The following is a 16,811-nucleotide window of genomic DNA, read 5'->3' on the forward strand; positions in this document are numbered from 1 at the left end:
GGTCAATGGAAGGAATTCTCTGGAGGGAGGAGGGCAGAAAAAAGAGGTTCCTGCCTTTAATGGAGCCTCTGCAGGATTTCAAGTATCTCTACCCCTCTTTCAGCTTTGGACCACCATGAACTCTGAGACCAGAAGGGAGGCGGGGATGGACTGACTACAGCCACCCTGACAAGCCAGACAAACAAAGGGCAAGACATCATTGCTGCATCGCCAACCAGCTGTTTTCATCCCTAATGCCTTGAAGTTAAAACTTAATTAGCACTCACACTTACAATCTCTGCGTTACGATTTTCTGATTTTAATGTCTATAATTTACAAGTTGTAAATTATAGATATTAAATCCAGAAAATTTGGTCAGCTGCTCTGGATGCCACATAACACACCATAACAGAATCCATGGAACACTCTGAAATCCCCAGTGGCCATATGATAATTCTCCAAAGTCCTTGTGTGCCCATTGGTGGTGATAGAGTTTCAATTCGGGGTGCATGCATGGGACACCATAAACTGCTGCTTAGAGGAAAGCTGAGCACTGTTATTTATGCTAATCTACTTCTGTCTGCCTCCAAGTTGTTTTTTCCTCCAAACAACAGATTCTGGGCAGATATTGTCCCTCTAGAAAAAGACATTTATGTACCACTATCATAACACACCTTATTTAGTATGTCCCTTTCTCTCAGAAGCTCATCCATGGCTTTCTTATCAAGCTCTGCTTGTTTCTTTGACGTCTCCACCTCTAAATCACCAAGGATAAAAAAGAATAATTAATGTAATATCAGCCTAAGAATCTGACAAAGCCAAACTGATTTTAGCGGGGTTTTTTTCTTTTTCTTTTTTCTTTTTATTTTCTTTTCAAAGTGATGTATAGAGGAGTTATAGTTACATGAGTAAAAAATAAGTACATTTCTTGTCAAACTGTTTACCCCCTCCCTCATTTTCTCCTACTTTCCTTCCCCCAATCCCCTCAAGTTGTATAGATCATTTCCAATATATTGTCTTGTGACTGATTTTAGCTTTTAAAAAACATAAAACTGTATAGCTACATCGTTGTAGCTATACAACTGTGCACTGACATGTGGTCTTCATGACTATGAAGTGGGTTACCTGTCCCACTCAATAAATGGAAAGGAAGGCTAAGAGAGATGAAGCCACGTGACCAAGTTCACCATCAAGAGATGACAGGACTAAAATCAGAAGTTTGGTTTCTCTAACCAAAAAGCCCTTGCTCCTCTTAATCTTTTTATTATTATACAAGTAAAGTAGAAATACAGGAATAAAATTAGGAATGTGAATGGAAGTGGCGCTGTGGCTCAAGTGGTACAGTGCTTGCCTTGAGCTGAAGAGCTGAGGGACAGCACCCAGGGCCAGAGTTCAGGCCCCTCAACTGACAAGAAAGAAAGAATGAAATGTGACTAAACTAAAGAGAAAACATAGATCAACTAGAATCTACTTAGGATTTTGAAATATCTTTTAGGTGTTTTTCATATGCAAATATGTGTTTATATACATATAGAGGTCTTCATAGACAGCAAAGATAGAATTAGTCTTTATTATTGACTCTTTTGCTACATAAGAAAATGTTAACTTTTGGCTCGTTGACTCGAATTCTTAGCTTTAAGAATGTCAACATTTAGCAGGACACCAGCGGCTCATGCCTATAATCCGAGCTACTCAGGAGGTTGAGATCTGAGATCATAGTTCAAAGCCAGCCAGCCCAGGCAGAAAATCCAAGAGTCTCATCTCCAATTAACTAGCAAAAAGCCAAAAGTGGAGGTATGGCTCGAGTCGTAGAAAACCAACCTTGAGAGAAAAAAAAAAAACAAGGGAGAGCTCAAAGCCCTACGTTCAAGCCTCGTACTGGCACCAAAAGGGAAAAAGAAAAGTGCCTAGTGACCTTCTAGTTGGCTGGGAGGATCCTGGCAGTTTGAATGTTGTGTTGATTATTTGGCATGATGTGTGTTTGCACACATAGGGCCCTGGGTTACAAGACAACCATAATCACTAATGATAGGTTCATAAATTAACCAAGCACAAAATGGCTTACCTCTCTCTAATCCCAAGATCTGATTTTTTAAGGTTTCCTTTTGCTGTTCTATTTCCCCCTTTTGATCTTCAATCTGGTGCAACTTCTTGTGGATTTGTTCTCGAATTTTGTTCAGCTTCCCAATATCCACGCGCATCTGATGGATTTCTTCCTCTTTGGCCTGCAATTAGTGAGAGAGAATTGACCAGAATGCAAAGTAAGGAAAGGGCCAGGGACTGACAGATGATAAACTCCAAACCAATCAAAGGCAAGGCTTCCAATGTCAGTGTAAATCTGCTCCATGAGATTAAATCCAAACACCCGGTGCTTGGTATTGAGAGAAATTGAAAAATACTATTCGCTGGAGAAAATATTCAGCTATATAAAGTAAAAATAATGAAAAGGCTGATGTCTCAAGTGAGCATCTCATTGTGGACACAAACAAGGGGACTGAGTTGTATCACAAATCCATGACTTGTGAGTAGAATAGTATTTGTGCAAATACTATTCTATTAACAGTTGTTGTGGCCTTACAAAGGTATCTCTCTGCAAAGGTTATTAACATACTATTAAATACAGGAATATTATTTTTTGGCCCCACCTTCCTCAAAGTCAGTCAGTCTGAGTGTCCATTCACACAGATGGACAGGGCAGAATGATGACATGGTGAGCCTACATCAGAAATAATCCTAGCAAAAGAAATCTCCAGACTTTTGTTTATGGTCTTCAAGTATTATCATTTTTTATTTTAAATTCTCTTTAAAAAAAAAAAAAAACCTGTGCCATTAGAAATGACTGGAAAAGTAGTTGAGGATTCATCTGCAAACAGCTATTAGCAATTATCTTGAGAAGGAATAGACAGGAATTGGCTGTGCAGATTACAGCTAAACACCAAAGCCCTTGGGGCCAGGATCTCGTACCAGGAATTTTCGAGTTTTTAAGATATCCCCATTTGTGTTATCAAAGAAGTGAATTAGTGCTTTTTTTTTAACTTTAGTTTTATCTTAGTGGCTAATACATTGCTGTGGTTTAAGTAATCACTTCATCTCTGCTTCCAGGTGAATTGAGTCTAAACCCACTCTAGATTGTTTTCAGTGTTCCTCTACCGCAGCCCACAGTGTTCAATTTAGTTGACTTTAAACCCCTTTTAATTGTAAGATGTTTTAAATTCAGTAGTAATCCAGACTCCATGCTTAGACTTCAGACAGCCTTGAAATGTCTAGGATGCATAAAAACAAGGTACAAATGTGCAAATAAGTGTGTGTGCACATGTGTGTGCATGTGCTTTCATTAGATTCTTTAAAAAAAAATTGTAATACAAGCCAGGTACTGGTGACTCAGACCCATAATCTTAGTTACACTCAGGAGGCTGAGACCTGGAGGACTTAGTTTCAAAGCCAGCCCAGGCATAAAAGTATTCTAGACAAGCTCTCCAAAATAACCATTAAAACATCATGCTGGAGGAATGGCTCAAGTGGTAGATCACCAGCCAGGCCAGATCAAAGCCTTGAGTTCAAACCTCAGTTTAAAAAAAAATGTTATGGTTCACTGTTCAAATCTACACATTATTCTTGATAGGACACTCATCTTATACACAGTATTATAACAAAATTTAGGTTGGAATATGAATTTTTCCCTCTCAGAATTAAAGTGATAGACATAAAGCTGCACTGTGAATTACACATAATATGTATCTGAATATAAACAGTTTCCCAACTTCATTGGCAAACACTCTTCAGGGAGGAAAAGAGAGAACAGGAAACTTGTCTTAAAATACATGATAAAGAGACAGTAGTAAAAATCACAGTTCCAGAATCCTGGATGCAAATGCCCAGTAGGGCTGGTCCTTGCCACAGCCCTCCCATCCCCCCTTCTCCACCGAAGTTGTCAAAACAGCATCTGAATCCTTTACTACTCACATGTGCAGGATAGTTCTAGCCAGGGGCAAGTGGTTACTTGCAAGGCTAATTACACAGATGAACAAGATGAGCTTGCTTTGGAAAGTATTTGCATAAGCCTATGATCAATAATCAGGTTTGTAATTTTATCAGTAAGAATGGAAGTTAACAGGCTGCCTGCTTCCGGGCACAAAGCAATCATAGTCCTACACCTGCTGCTTCCTAAAGCTAAACATTTATGCAACCAGGGGCTCCACCACCAGGCAAACCTAACTTCCTGGGGTCTGAGGAAGGCAGTGCTGAGGACAGACGTGGCACTTGGTATTTACCTTGAGCTCCAATGCCTTCTGCTGGTTTTCCTGGGACAGCTGCTCACAAACCAAAGAGTGCTGCTCATTCTCTTGCTGAAGTTTGGAATTCCGCATCTGAAACTGTTCAAGTTCCTTAGCAGCCCTCTCATTCAGTATCTGCAGGGGCAGGAAATGAAAGATTAATCTGATTATAGTGTCCGCTTGTGCACACAGGAGGCCCCTAAACCTCCTGGAAAAATAACAGCAACCACAACTTTTTTTTTTTTAATGCTTGCAAGAATTGTTCTGTATCCCAGATGAAAGCACTAACGCATTCAAATGCAATGAATGTCAGGTGGTTGAGAAAATGACGCCTTCTAATGAATGACTCAGGGAGCCTCTCTTTTTTCTAGGAGAGCCTTGGGAAGTCTTGTTCACAGGTGGTGGATAAATATTTTAATGCCTGTTTGCCATTTGGCAGACTTTGCATATGCAACAATTGCTATAATCACCACAAATGAACTACAGATTCAAATGGGTTTTACAGCTCTGGGGTTCTGAAGCTGAATCTTCCAAAGCAAATTTGATATTAACATGCCTACAACATTTCCCAGCCCCAACCCAGAGACAATTCCTCCCCCCACCCTACCCCAACCCAACTGAAGTGGACACATGGGACAGACATAGAGTGACTTATAGCTGTCTGCTTCCGGTGTCATCTGGATCTTTCTCTTTCTCATTTGACCATTCTGAGTAGACAAGGTTTTATAAGAATAAAGGATTGTGGGCTGGGAATGGGGTTTAGTGGTACAGTGCGTTCCTAGCATGCATCAGGCCATAGGTTCCATTCCTTGGTATCACATAAACAAAAAAGTAAACACAGGGCTGGAAATGTGGCGTAGTGGCAGAATGCTTGTCTAGCATGCATTCCTCAATACCTCATAAACAGAAAAAAAGCCAGAAGTGGCACTGTGACTCAAGTGGCAGAGCACTAGCCTTAAGCCAAAGAAGTTCAGAGACCGTGCCCATGCCCAAGCCCTGAGTTCAAGCCACATGAGAGGCAAAAATAAATAAATAAATAAATAAACACAAAATTTTAAAAGAAAAAAGGAACTGTCTTAGGAAGTCTTTTCTTTGGGGGAACTCTATGGAAGATAGGGGGTTATAAAATGAGCTAAAAGCAAGAGGGGAGATGGAGAGAGAGGAACAGAGAGCAGGGGCAAAGGGAGAAAGGGAGGGAGAGAAAGAAAGAGCACAAGAGATATGGAAAGAGGAAGAAGAAATAGGAGAAGAGAAATAATGTTTAAGTACTTTGTTCAAACTATAGCTCCCCATATATGCCAAAAATAAAAGTGAAAAGACACATTCAATTTTCCATAAAGAGGACTAAGCAAAATGTTACCAGCTATGCTAAAGATGAAATGTTGCTACGCAAAAGGTGCTGTAGTTTTATCATGGTGTCCAACACCATGTCAATTCCATGTTCAAAAAAAATCTTGGGCTGGGAAGGTGGCTCAGTGGTAGAGTGCTTGCCTTGTATGCATGAAGCCCTGGGTTCGATTCCTCGGCACCACATAAACAGAACAAGCCAGAAGTGGTGCTGTGGCTCAAGTGGCAGAATGCCAGCCTTGAGCTGAAGAGCTGAGGGACAGCGCCCAGGCCCAGAGTTCAAGCCTCACAACTGACAAAAAAGAAAGAAAGATGCAAGAAAGAAAAATCTTGTATTTTTCCTCTAGAAACTGAACACTATTTTAATTCAGGACTCCTATAAACTGAGTAAAGCCACTGCCAAATAAATGTATCATAGTATCTATTTTTTAGAGTAGAAAAGTGCTGTATAACTTGATAATTTTTAGAAACAAACTTCCTGAGCTTCCTGGATGAAACTATTAAGAAATGACTTTCAATCTAATGAATTGCTTCTTTAAGAAGTGAAAAGGAAGCCAGGAATAATGGTCTACACCTATAACCCCAGGACATGGGAGCCTGAAACAGGAGCTTTGTAAGTTCAAGGCCCACCTGGGCTACATAGGAGACCAACTGTCAAAAAATAATAATAAATAAAAAGGAAGGAAGAAGGGAGGGGGAAGGAAAGGAGGAAAGGGAGGAAGAAAGTGATGGAAAAAGAAGGAAGGAAGGAAGGAAGGAAGGAAGGAAGGAAGGAAGGAAGGAAGGAAGGAAGGAAGGAAGGAAGGAAGGAAGGAAGGAAGGAAGGAAGGAAGGAAGGCAGGAAGGCAGGCAGGCAGACAAAAATTATTTTCACTCCATTAAATAGCCACAAGAAGGGAAATGTTAAAAAAGAAAAAAAAAGCACCAAAAGTATGTAAAGATTATGTTAGGTTCTCTAAACTTGAGACTTAAACTTGTTAAGAACAAATGATATTACATTCATGGCACAGTGGAATGCTGTATAGCCATGAGTGGAAATGGTCTAGCGCAGCCATATCAGCCCTGTCTACACCACTGCAGACAGTACCCCCCAGCCACAGGGCTGAGGACTTGAGGTGATACCAGCACAAGCAAGGAGCTGCACTTTACTTCCTGAACTTTTCATAAATGCTGGTGTCACCCATGGCTTCAGTGGCTGCCACACTGGAACAGAAGGTCGTGGCAGGCTCCACGGTGCCCTTCCCGGGTTTGCCCACCTTCTGCTCCTTCAGCTGCTGCTCCAGCCGCTGCAGCTCCTCCTTGCTTTTCTGAACGTACTGCTGCAGTGCCTTGATCTCCGTCTGCCTGGTGTCCATGTCGGTCTGGACCTGCTTGAGCTCTTTCTCCAGTCTTTCCTTCTTCCGAGACTCGCGCGAAGCTTCGTTCTGACGATACTGGATTTCCTGTTGGAACTGCGAGGTGCGCAAAGGACAGAGAAGCAAGCGGTGACTCCCTTCGGGGGCTGGCGTCCACCCACCGTGGTCCTACGCCTCTCCCCGCTCAGCACCGTCAGGTCGGTCACTCTCCAGGTGCCTTTTCCCCCCGTGTCCCCCATCAGGCGTGAACCTTGAGGTTCACATTTTCATGGATATCGTGAATTGGTGTTTCAGGACCTTGGTACCAAAGGTCCGCCCTGATCATGTGGAACAAACTCTCAGGGAATGGAATACAATCAAGCAATCACAGAAACCTAGAGCTCTAGAATGTTAAATCTGAAGGGATAAGTCAAATGCAGCCGGCTCTCCTAACATGAAATTGTTCTACATGATTCTGGCTATTGCTAAACCAAGCACCATGCTTTTATCTGCATGTCTAACGTCCTATGACAAGCCTTTTTTTTTTTCCTTATGCTCAAAGAAGTCTCAGGTTTTTCTCTCAGATAGTCACCTGATCTCTGGAGCTGGTACTCATGTCTGTAACCCTAACTACTCAGGAGGCTGAGTTAAGAACAAATTATGTCATATTCATCACACATTGGAATACTATACAGCCATGAGTGGAAAGGGTCTAGTGCCACGATGTCAGCATTGTCTGTCTATGCTACGACAGTGCTTGCCAGTCGCATGGCTGTTGAGGACTTGAAGTGATAGCAGCACAAACAAGGGACTGAATTTTTACTTCTTGAATTTTTAATAAAAATGTTAAGTGTCACCTATAACCTAAGTGGCTTCCATGTTGGAACAGAAGGTCTACCCAGGCAGACAAATCCAAGAGATTCTTATCTCCAATTAACCAGCAAAACAAAAACCAGAAGTTGAGGTGTGGCTCAAGTAGTTGAGTGCCAGGCCCTGATCAAAGAGCGAAGCCAGAGCACCAGTCCATGAATCTATACCATCTTTTAGGTAGCTTTCCTCTAAAGGAGAAGAGACAAAAGGAACCTCTGTCTCCATTGTGCCTCATGCTGGGTCCGCTGACCTTCTTCACCAGGGACACCTGCCAGAGCCTCAACTATAACCAGAGTGTCTGCCTTAGTGAATTCTTAGAACCTAGACAAAGAACAACTCAGGAAAAACTGCTCTCTTGAGAACAAACCAGAGAAGCAAGCAGAGTGGCAGATGCTTCATTTAGGCACAGGGAGTACATTGGAGAGAGGAGCAAGACAGGAAGGGAGGTGGGAAGGTCAGGGTGTCCTCTGAAAGCCAGCATCTTTCATCCTGCCCTGCATGGCAGAGCAGACCTGATTGATGGTGTGCTCTGCATTCTCCTTGGCGCGCTCCGTCTGCTGGTGCTGCTCCATGGTCTGAGCTAAGGTCTCCCGTAACTTCACCACCTCTGACAGGAGTTGGTCTCGCTCCTTTGTCACTTCCTCTTTGAACCTCAGTAAATCTCGGATACTAGAGAAGAAGAACACACAGGATTCAAACTAAATGGTCATCTGCTTAGGGATCCCTCCTGTTTTCTCAGGGAAACTCTGCAGGCTCACAGAACATGCTATTCCACGGACAGAAAGAGGTTCCTGGACCCTGACATAGGAGCTACTGAGAGACGCTCACAGAAAAGAAGTGCCAGTAATAGTGAGCATGATGCAATAATCCCTTTTTTTTATTTTTAAGAGAATACAGTATCTATTCACATATGAGTGTGTGTGTGTGTGTGTGTGTGTGTGTGTGTGTGTGTGTGTATTTTATAAACATGGGGAGGGGCAAATCTAGGATTTTAACTCAAGGCCTCACACTTGTTCAGCTTGATTATTTGCTTGGCTGCTGCTCTTCCACTTGAGCCATATTTCAGCACTTCTTTTGGCTAGTTCACTGGCCATAGACTCTCACGGAAGTTTCTGTCTGGGATTCTCCAACCAAAATCCTCCAGATCTCAGCCTCCTATGTAGCTAGAATTACAAGTGTAAGCCACCAGCACCAGGCTTTTATAGGCATTTTTAGCAAAACCCAGTAAAGCAAATATTAGGTGAGCAATTATCTCTGAGGAATTTGAAGTAGAAAAGTTAGGGGAAATGACACTACCCACATCTCTGTTTTATGATCTGTTGGAATAAGATTATATTGTTGTGCCTCTTACAATGAATGTGAAGTGGATGTCAACTCACAAAACTATTTGTTTAGTGTATCCACTAGAGGGCTAGGATCTAAGGAATAAAGTACAACATGAAGAATACAACCAATTAATATTGGCCTTTTTTTTTCTCCAGTCACCCAAACAGATTCATTTCTCCCAAATGAACATGTCCAGATAAAATGATTGCCCAGGATAAAAATTTGGAAAAATCACTCATGGTGGTGGGTTTAAGGAGGGCCTGTGATAGTGCCCACAGATTAGAAATGTCGAATTGTGACCTCCACATCTCATATCTAATTGTGACCTCCACATCCCAAAAACCATTCCAGGGCTGGGAATGTGGCTTAGTGGTACAGTGCTTGCCCAGCATGCATGAAGCCCTGGCTTCAATTCCTCAGTACCACATAAACATAAAAGGTCAGAAGTGACACTGTGGCTCAAGTGGTGTGCTAGCCTTGAGCAAAAGCAGCTCAGGGACAGTGGCTAGGCCCTGAGTTCAAGCCCAGGACTGGCATAAATAAATAAATAACCATTCCATCTGGCATGACATTCAGCCTCTCCCACAGAGAGAACAGCCAGTCTGAGCAGAAGAAATCAAGGGAGAACATACTCTGCAGATGCTCACAACTGACAGCCATTGAACAACTGCTCAAAACACAGTAATTTGACAGTGCTTATTTACCAACATTTGATATAATGGAAATGTTTCATAAGAAACCTTTAAATGCACGCCCAAATGCTTCTTCCCCATAAAACCACCTCAGCTCCCAGGCTGCTATGCCCAAGTACACTATCGAGGCAAAAACTCTTTCCCCTCTCCTCACACTTTCCCAATTCTCTTACAAAACTCCTCCCATCTGGAGCTTTGTACATTTGGAAAATGTGGCTCTGATTCTTATAGAGCCGTAGGTTTAATATAACCACAGGTTCATTCTTCAGTGTGGATAAAGGGAATGTTACAAAGAAAAAGGAATAATGAAACATAGAACACCGTGTCTGGGCATCCAACAAAGAAGTTTCGCATTGCAGAAGCTTTCAGGACACCTTCCTGTCTATTGCAGATGGAAAAGCAACTGCAAAAGGGAGTTCAAGGCACATCATGAAGGGCGTGACCTACTTGGTATCCTGGTCCATTGACAGACCAGATCCCTGTTCCACGAGTTTGGTCAGGTTCACTATTTCCTCTTTCAGAGCCAGAATTGTCTCCTTGGCCTTCTGTTCCTTATCGTAGGCCGAGTCTACCATCTTCCAGGCCTTTTCGATTTCCTGAATGGGCCACAGCAGATCGGTGAGTAAAACCAAATTGGCTTCTATACAAGAAAAACTAGCTGATAGAATACCACTGACTACAGTGTAGTGGTCATTAATGGGGGAAGAATATTATCTGATATGCATTATACCTTATGAATGAGTTGTACTGAGTTACTGAACTGTTGTTCACCATGAGCTAGCCAAAATCAAACAGGACTGGCATGGGGTACATTTTTTGCCTTGTGTGTGTGTGTGTGTGTGTGTGTGTGTGTGTGTCTATAAGCTTCAAAAAAAGTGGCAATGCAGAGATTTACAATAATATTAATAATAATAAGCTCTCTCATAAAAAATAAGCATAGATACAGACTTTAAACTGATATATTGAATATAATTTTTGATAAATTTTCAAATAAAAAATATATTTTGTGGTTGGGCCAAGTGAATGCCTAGATGGCAATGTAAGATTTGAATCCCTCCAGTCTGTACATAATAACCTTGGTAATTCCCATTTTCAGAAGTCCTCACCCAGGCCTTCTTATCAAATACTTTCAGGGGAAAACAACACATAGCAGGAAATGGAATCCATGGGGCATGCAGCTTCAGCTTCCTCACTGTTATAAAGATGCAATACAGATTATTAACATTAACAAATAAAAGTGAATGACAGCCATTCAGGTAACAAGCAAAGCGCAGTAAGTGCCTGCAACAGCTGAGTTTTGTCCCACGTCCCGCCACTGAACCAATTCAAAATGTTGTCAAGTATTAGGTTGGTCTTTTATGGAGATAAATATCTATAAGCTTTGAGTGAAAATATTCCACTTAAAGGTTGACAAGAAATAACAATGATGGAAGAGAGTGTTATTTAAAAATTCATATTCACTTATTACACAGAGAAATTACTCTGGAGGAACCATGACATACAAAATGTCACTTTCTGGACTTTGTTCTTATATAGAAATCCTACAGATGACCATTGGCAAAACAAATGAAGGATATGGAAACAAAGAATATGATTACATAAAGTTTTATCCAAATCATTTTCATCTATTAGGCTTTTTTTCCAGTGCTAAGGCTAGAACCCCAGAGCTCATGTGTGATATGTAAGCATTCCCATGCCAGTCATCAATTAGACTTTAGCCAATTCTCGACTTGTCCTTTTAAATGTATTGTGAACAGTGTATTTTCACACCATAAAATGAATTAACACCTTCTTAAATTGGTTAGTTAGCAAGGAGAAGAAACTGACAATAAGGAAAAATTACACCAAACAAATAGTTTTCTAAGAGAAAACAGACCATATTATGTTCTGGTCTTGGAAGTTAATTTGAAATGGATGACATCTAATCATATGATAGCCAAGGAATTGCCTAAAGTGTTTTGTAAATTATTTTTCATAGCTACAGTTTTGAATTGTAAATTAATGTCTTGATCTCTCAACACCCTGAGATCAAAAACAAATGTTTTTGTCTCCAAAATCATATAACTCTCTTAGGAGAAAAAATATGTGATGTTAATTGAAACTCCCTTCTACAAACTACTTAAAGGTTTTATTTAATTTCTTTTTTTCAGTCCTGGGGCTTGAACTAGGAGCCTGGGCACTGTTGCTCAGCAATTTTTGCTCAAGACAACTGATCTTCCACTTTGAGCCACAGTTCCACTTCTGATTTTCTGGTGGTTAATTGAAGCTAATAATCTTACAGATTTTCCTGCCTGTGCTGGAAAAACCACAATCCTCAGATCTCAGCATCTTCAATAGCTAAGATTACAGGTATGAGCCAGCAGCACCCAGCTAAAATTTTTAAAAGAACAAAAGAAACGTATAATGTAAAATTGTCATATTACTTTAATATTCCTTCTGACTGAATCCCTGTCTCTCCTATTAGAGGATTTTTGGAAGCAAGAGGAAATAAAAGAGGAATAGGAAGAAAGGTCGTGGAAATTACCATTTAAAAGTAGAAGTATTAGAATATCTTTAACAAGCTATTGAATGTATAATTGCTCACCTCGCATCAAACGACACACACTGAGATTCCTAATCCCACACTTACTTGCCTCTGTCTCATTGGCTCACCCACTATTAACCAGAAACCAAATCACTAAGGTTCTCTATTATTTCCTGCATGATGAACTTCATCAAGTCTATCTGTTTTCTTGGGAAATGAACTTATTCCCTGGCTTAATGAATATATAGATCATATACATTTTTTGTCCACTCGCTACCAGCCAGGAGTTGCCAATATAATGAAAGATGACATCTGAAATTCAAGGTCATCTACTTCTGGATCACTGACCTTCTTCAGGGAGGCGATGGTTGTCTGATCATCCTGAGAGAGCTTCAGAGCAGTGGCGACCTTTGCAGAATTCACCACAATCTCCGCATTCAGTTCTCTGCACTTGGCCATCAAACGCTTTTCATTGTCATAAGACTTTTTCATGACAGAATGAAGCTTCTCATATTCAATCCTGAATTTTTCCAGACTTTTGTCTCCTGCAAGTTCGCCAAGAACCTCCTGAAAATCTTTTTCTATTTCCTCAAATGCAGTTTCTTCCAGAGCTAGTTTTTCACTCTTCTCCTGTGTAAAAGAGCAAGGGTGGGAATATATGGACTTGACAATTTTTCTGTTGCTATCTGCTATCTCTTCTACTCCCCCTGAATGAAAGGGCTTTATACAGGCACAGGAAAAGCCACTAGCAAGCAGAAAAAAATATGTTTGAAACTTCTATTTTCATCCCCTGAAGCATTTGTCATATATATACATATCACTATAACTAATTAAATGAGGGCATACTGGAATATGGCAGACCCCACCAATATGAGTTACGTCCTTAACAAGAAATAAAAGGAGAACCTGATAACAAACAGATGTGGAAGAATATCTGTGAGGACACGAAGATGAAGTGAACTGTTGGAGTTGCATCTAGGAAAAGCGAAGGATTGCCTACCACTGCTTGAAGCTAGGAAGAGGCAAGGATGGTTTGTATTCTGGTTCTCCAAGGGGGTGTCATTCCGCCAGCATCTAGATTTTAGACTTTTAGTCTTGAGAGCTGGGAGACAAGCATTCTGTTATAGGCAACCTGGGTTTATGGTACTCTGTCATTTGTTTGTCTGTCTTGTTAGGTTGGGTTGGGTTTGGCCTGGTAGTACTAGAGTTTTGAAATCAAGGCTTCATGCTTGCAAGCACTCTGCCACTTCAGCCATGACCTCTGTCCTTTGGCATTCCTCCTGCTTTTGCCCAGCCAACCTTGGATCTCAATCCTCCTCCTCCTGCCTTTGGAGTAGTTAGGAAAAACATGAACCCCCACAACTGGGCAGTTTGTGGTACTTAGTTATGACTACCCTAGAAAATAAGCACCTACTTCTTATTAGGAACAGAATAATAATGATAGAGGTATGGTTAGTATATTTCTTCATTCATTGAGCAAATATTTGTTGAATACCTTATATAAGTAATTCTGCTGATGTCTCCTACAGGAGATACCAAAGTAAATAATAAATAGCCCACCCACAGGCAATGTGTTTTTGGTCACCTGATGGAGTATGTCATGCAAATGATGGAAATATAAAATTTAGTCCTTGATATAAAATACATTCAAAGTTCTATAAGAAGAGAGAATTTCTTAAAGCAGCAAGAAAGCAACAAATAATAAAAGAACTGGCATTTGAGCAGTCCTAGAAGGAAGAAAGGATTTTTCACAGGTAGAGGTGGAAGAAAGGGCAACCTGGGTGAGAATTAGCAGTGTTTGAACAGAAGTCAGGGTCAAGCAAGGGTTCAAATTTGCCAGTGTGTGAAAGGAATACAGGAAGGAGATTAGCTAGTGTATTAGGGATAGACTAGAGGCAGACAAGAGTATTCTAAGGAGTATAGGTTGCATTATTCTGAAGACCACAAAGAACTACTCAAGACTTTTAAGCAGAAGGAGAATGTGGCGTGACAGTGCCCAAGGAGCAAGGATGAGAGAGGGGTGACAAGGGTTAATGGTGTTCATACAGGAAAACTAGATGGTCCACTAGGGTGGGATAATAATGGAGTGTAGATTGAGTAGAGGAGACAAGGGATGCAATAGGGGTGGAGCCTTGTGGTTCTAAGAAACTCTGGGACCAAAGCTGGCTCCATGGACCCACAACCCACTCATTGGTGCAGGTTTAATGCTCAGAAATGCCCACCCTTGGTTAATATCTTTTTTTTTTTTTTTTTTGCCATCATTGTGGGGCCTGAACTCTGGGCCTGGGCTCTGTCCCTCACCTCTTCAGCTCAAGGCTAGTGCTCTACCACTTAAGCCACCATCATGTCTGGCTTTTTTTTTTCCTGCTTATATGGTACAGAGGAATTGAACCCAGGGCCTCATGCATGCAAGGCAAGCACTCTACCACTGAGCTACCTTCCCAGCCCTAATGTCAAAATTCTTAATTTTTTTTTTTGGTCAGTTGTGGGGCTTAAACTCTGGGCCTGGGCACTGTCCCTCACCTCTCCAGCTCAAGGCTAGTGCTTGAGCCACAGGGCCACTTCGGGTTTTCTGGTAGTTACTTGGATATAAGAGTCTTACAGATTTTCCTGCCTGGGCTGGCTTTGAACCTCGATCCTCAGGTCTCAGCTTCCTGAGTAGCTAGGATTATAGGTGTGAGCCCCCAATGCCTGGCTTCTTAATAATTTTTGAACAGGATTTTTGTTTTGTACTGGGCCTCACAAACCAAATTGCTGCTCCAATGGAACTCTTGCAGGAGTGGGTAAGCGTTTTGTTGTTGTTGTTTGTTGTTTTCTGCCAAGATCCACTTACATACGTAAAGCATCATTGGAGGGCCATATAAAATTATCCATACAGGCAGGGTAGCCACAAGAAGCATCAAGAAGCTGTATGTGTCCATGTCAGCATGTACCAAATGATTTAGTGAACCTTACAGGGCTCAGGGGCCGGACATTCCCACCGCTGAGTAGGTGAGGATGGAGTGGACTGGGACAGGGCAATGAAGGATCAGGGCAGCATAGACGGGACCCGTGAATGGCAAGTGATGGCAAGGTGCTGGGGGCGTTGCGGTTAGAAAGGAGAGGACAGAGTTTCGCTGAAGGAGCTTAGAAAGGCAACCCCCGTCGGTGAGGCTGCAGACAGGGTGCACTACGATGCAGGCGGGTGTCTAGAAGCTGAATGAGTGAACGCGAGGGTCGAAGACCGCCCAGGGCAGTGCAGAAGGGCTCAAAGGCCTTCCGTGAAGAGGTAGGCAGCCGGCGACCACACGACAGGGCATCAGAGCGTGACCAGGGCCCAGGCAGCATGCAGGGGCGACAGTGCGTGTCTGCGGGTAGCTCTCCGTGGCAGCGCAAACGGTAGGGGTGGGTACAGGGGACCCACGGGTCTGGAAACTCTTGAAATGAGGACCGCAGGTAGGTGGAGGAAGGCTGGCTAAGGGAGATCCCAGGTAGGAAGGGGAGGATCAGGAGGGCGGATCCCAATCAGCGAATGAGACCGGGGGGAGCCCCAGCAGGAGAGGGCTGACGGGGAGGGGAAGGGCGGGAGGCGGTGACTCCTGACCTCGGCCATCCTGACGCTCTGTCGGGGCGGCCTCAGAGGCTGCTGTGGAGCTCGCAGAACCTGGGACGGAGACAAGAGAAGGTGCTGTGCACTGCCCCCTGTGTCTGAAACGGCGACACGTTATCTCTATCGCCCTCCAGGGGCCCGGAACCCCGGGCTCCTCGCTCGCGTCCTCCGTCGCCTGGCAACCGCAACGCGCGCGCCCGCCCCCCCCCCCCACTCGAGCCTTCGTTCCAGAGGGGCGGAGCCTCAGTGACTGGCACACGGGTGGCGAACCTCAGAGAAATATGCAAATCTATCGCGAGTGGGGCGGAGACATGTAAATTAGTGGGCTGGGCCTCACAGAGGGGGTGAGGAGGAAGGACAGCTACAGTAATTAACACTGATTAGGTCTTGAAATGTGTGAGACCTCTCTGTGGCTTTATGTATTCCTATTCCTAACCCTTATCATCATCCACATAGGCATTCGTGCTACCATGACTAGGTAGTTGTTTCTAGAAAATGTGTACTATTAAATCAGAGTGGATTTTTTAAATTAATAATGGCGTTGGACTTCAGAGATGACCATTTTCTGTTTCTTTCACTCCACATTCTTTTCCAGGATCTCTCTTTACTGCGGTTGGTGTGGTAACCCCAAGTTCATTGCTTCTGACTGCTGCACAGCATTGGGAAGGTTTCACCTTGTAACCCAGGCTGGCCTGGAATTCCCTGCACAGCATTTCAGATGGGACACTCACGCTTTACTTCCCTTCTCCACGTGTTAGATAACAAGGCTTCCCTCAACTCTCCAGTACCACAGACAAAATAGCCAAGATTGCCCTGTGGCCCATTTTATGTGGTCTGAGGACCACAGTTCCTCAGAAATGTCTGCCTAGGGAGCCT

The 16,811-nt window shown here is 42.7% G+C and overlaps 1 protein-coding gene across 1 annotated transcript in view; it reads right to left on the reverse strand.

Annotated features, from left to right (window-relative positions):
- Window positions 1-16,051, reverse strand: part of Cfap58 (cilia and flagella associated protein 58) — a 98,363-nt gene extending 82,312 nt beyond the window's left edge. Inside the window, exons 1-8 of the mRNA XM_042689505.1 lie at window positions 15,930-16,051; window positions 12,695-12,976; window positions 10,270-10,418; window positions 8,317-8,473; window positions 6,857-7,051; window positions 4,251-4,388; window positions 2,045-2,204; window positions 654-736 (exon numbers count right to left, since the gene is read on the reverse strand). Coding sequence (XP_042545439.1) covers window positions 654-736; window positions 2,045-2,204; window positions 4,251-4,388; window positions 6,857-7,051; window positions 8,317-8,473; window positions 10,270-10,418; window positions 12,695-12,976; window positions 15,930-15,938 — 1,173 coding nt within the window. The 5' untranslated portion in view covers window positions 15,939-16,051. The remainder of the gene's footprint in view (window positions 1-653; window positions 737-2,044; window positions 2,205-4,250; window positions 4,389-6,856; window positions 7,052-8,316; window positions 8,474-10,269; window positions 10,419-12,694; window positions 12,977-15,929) is intronic.
- Between the last annotated feature and the right edge of the window lie 760 nt (window positions 16,052-16,811).

The sequence above is a fragment of the Dipodomys spectabilis genome, unplaced genomic scaffold (genome assembly GCF_019054845.1).
Source record: "Dipodomys spectabilis isolate Male_0828 unplaced genomic scaffold, ASM1905484v1 ptg000125l, whole genome shotgun sequence".
Taxonomy (NCBI): Eukaryota; Metazoa; Chordata; class Mammalia; order Rodentia; family Heteromyidae; genus Dipodomys; species Dipodomys spectabilis.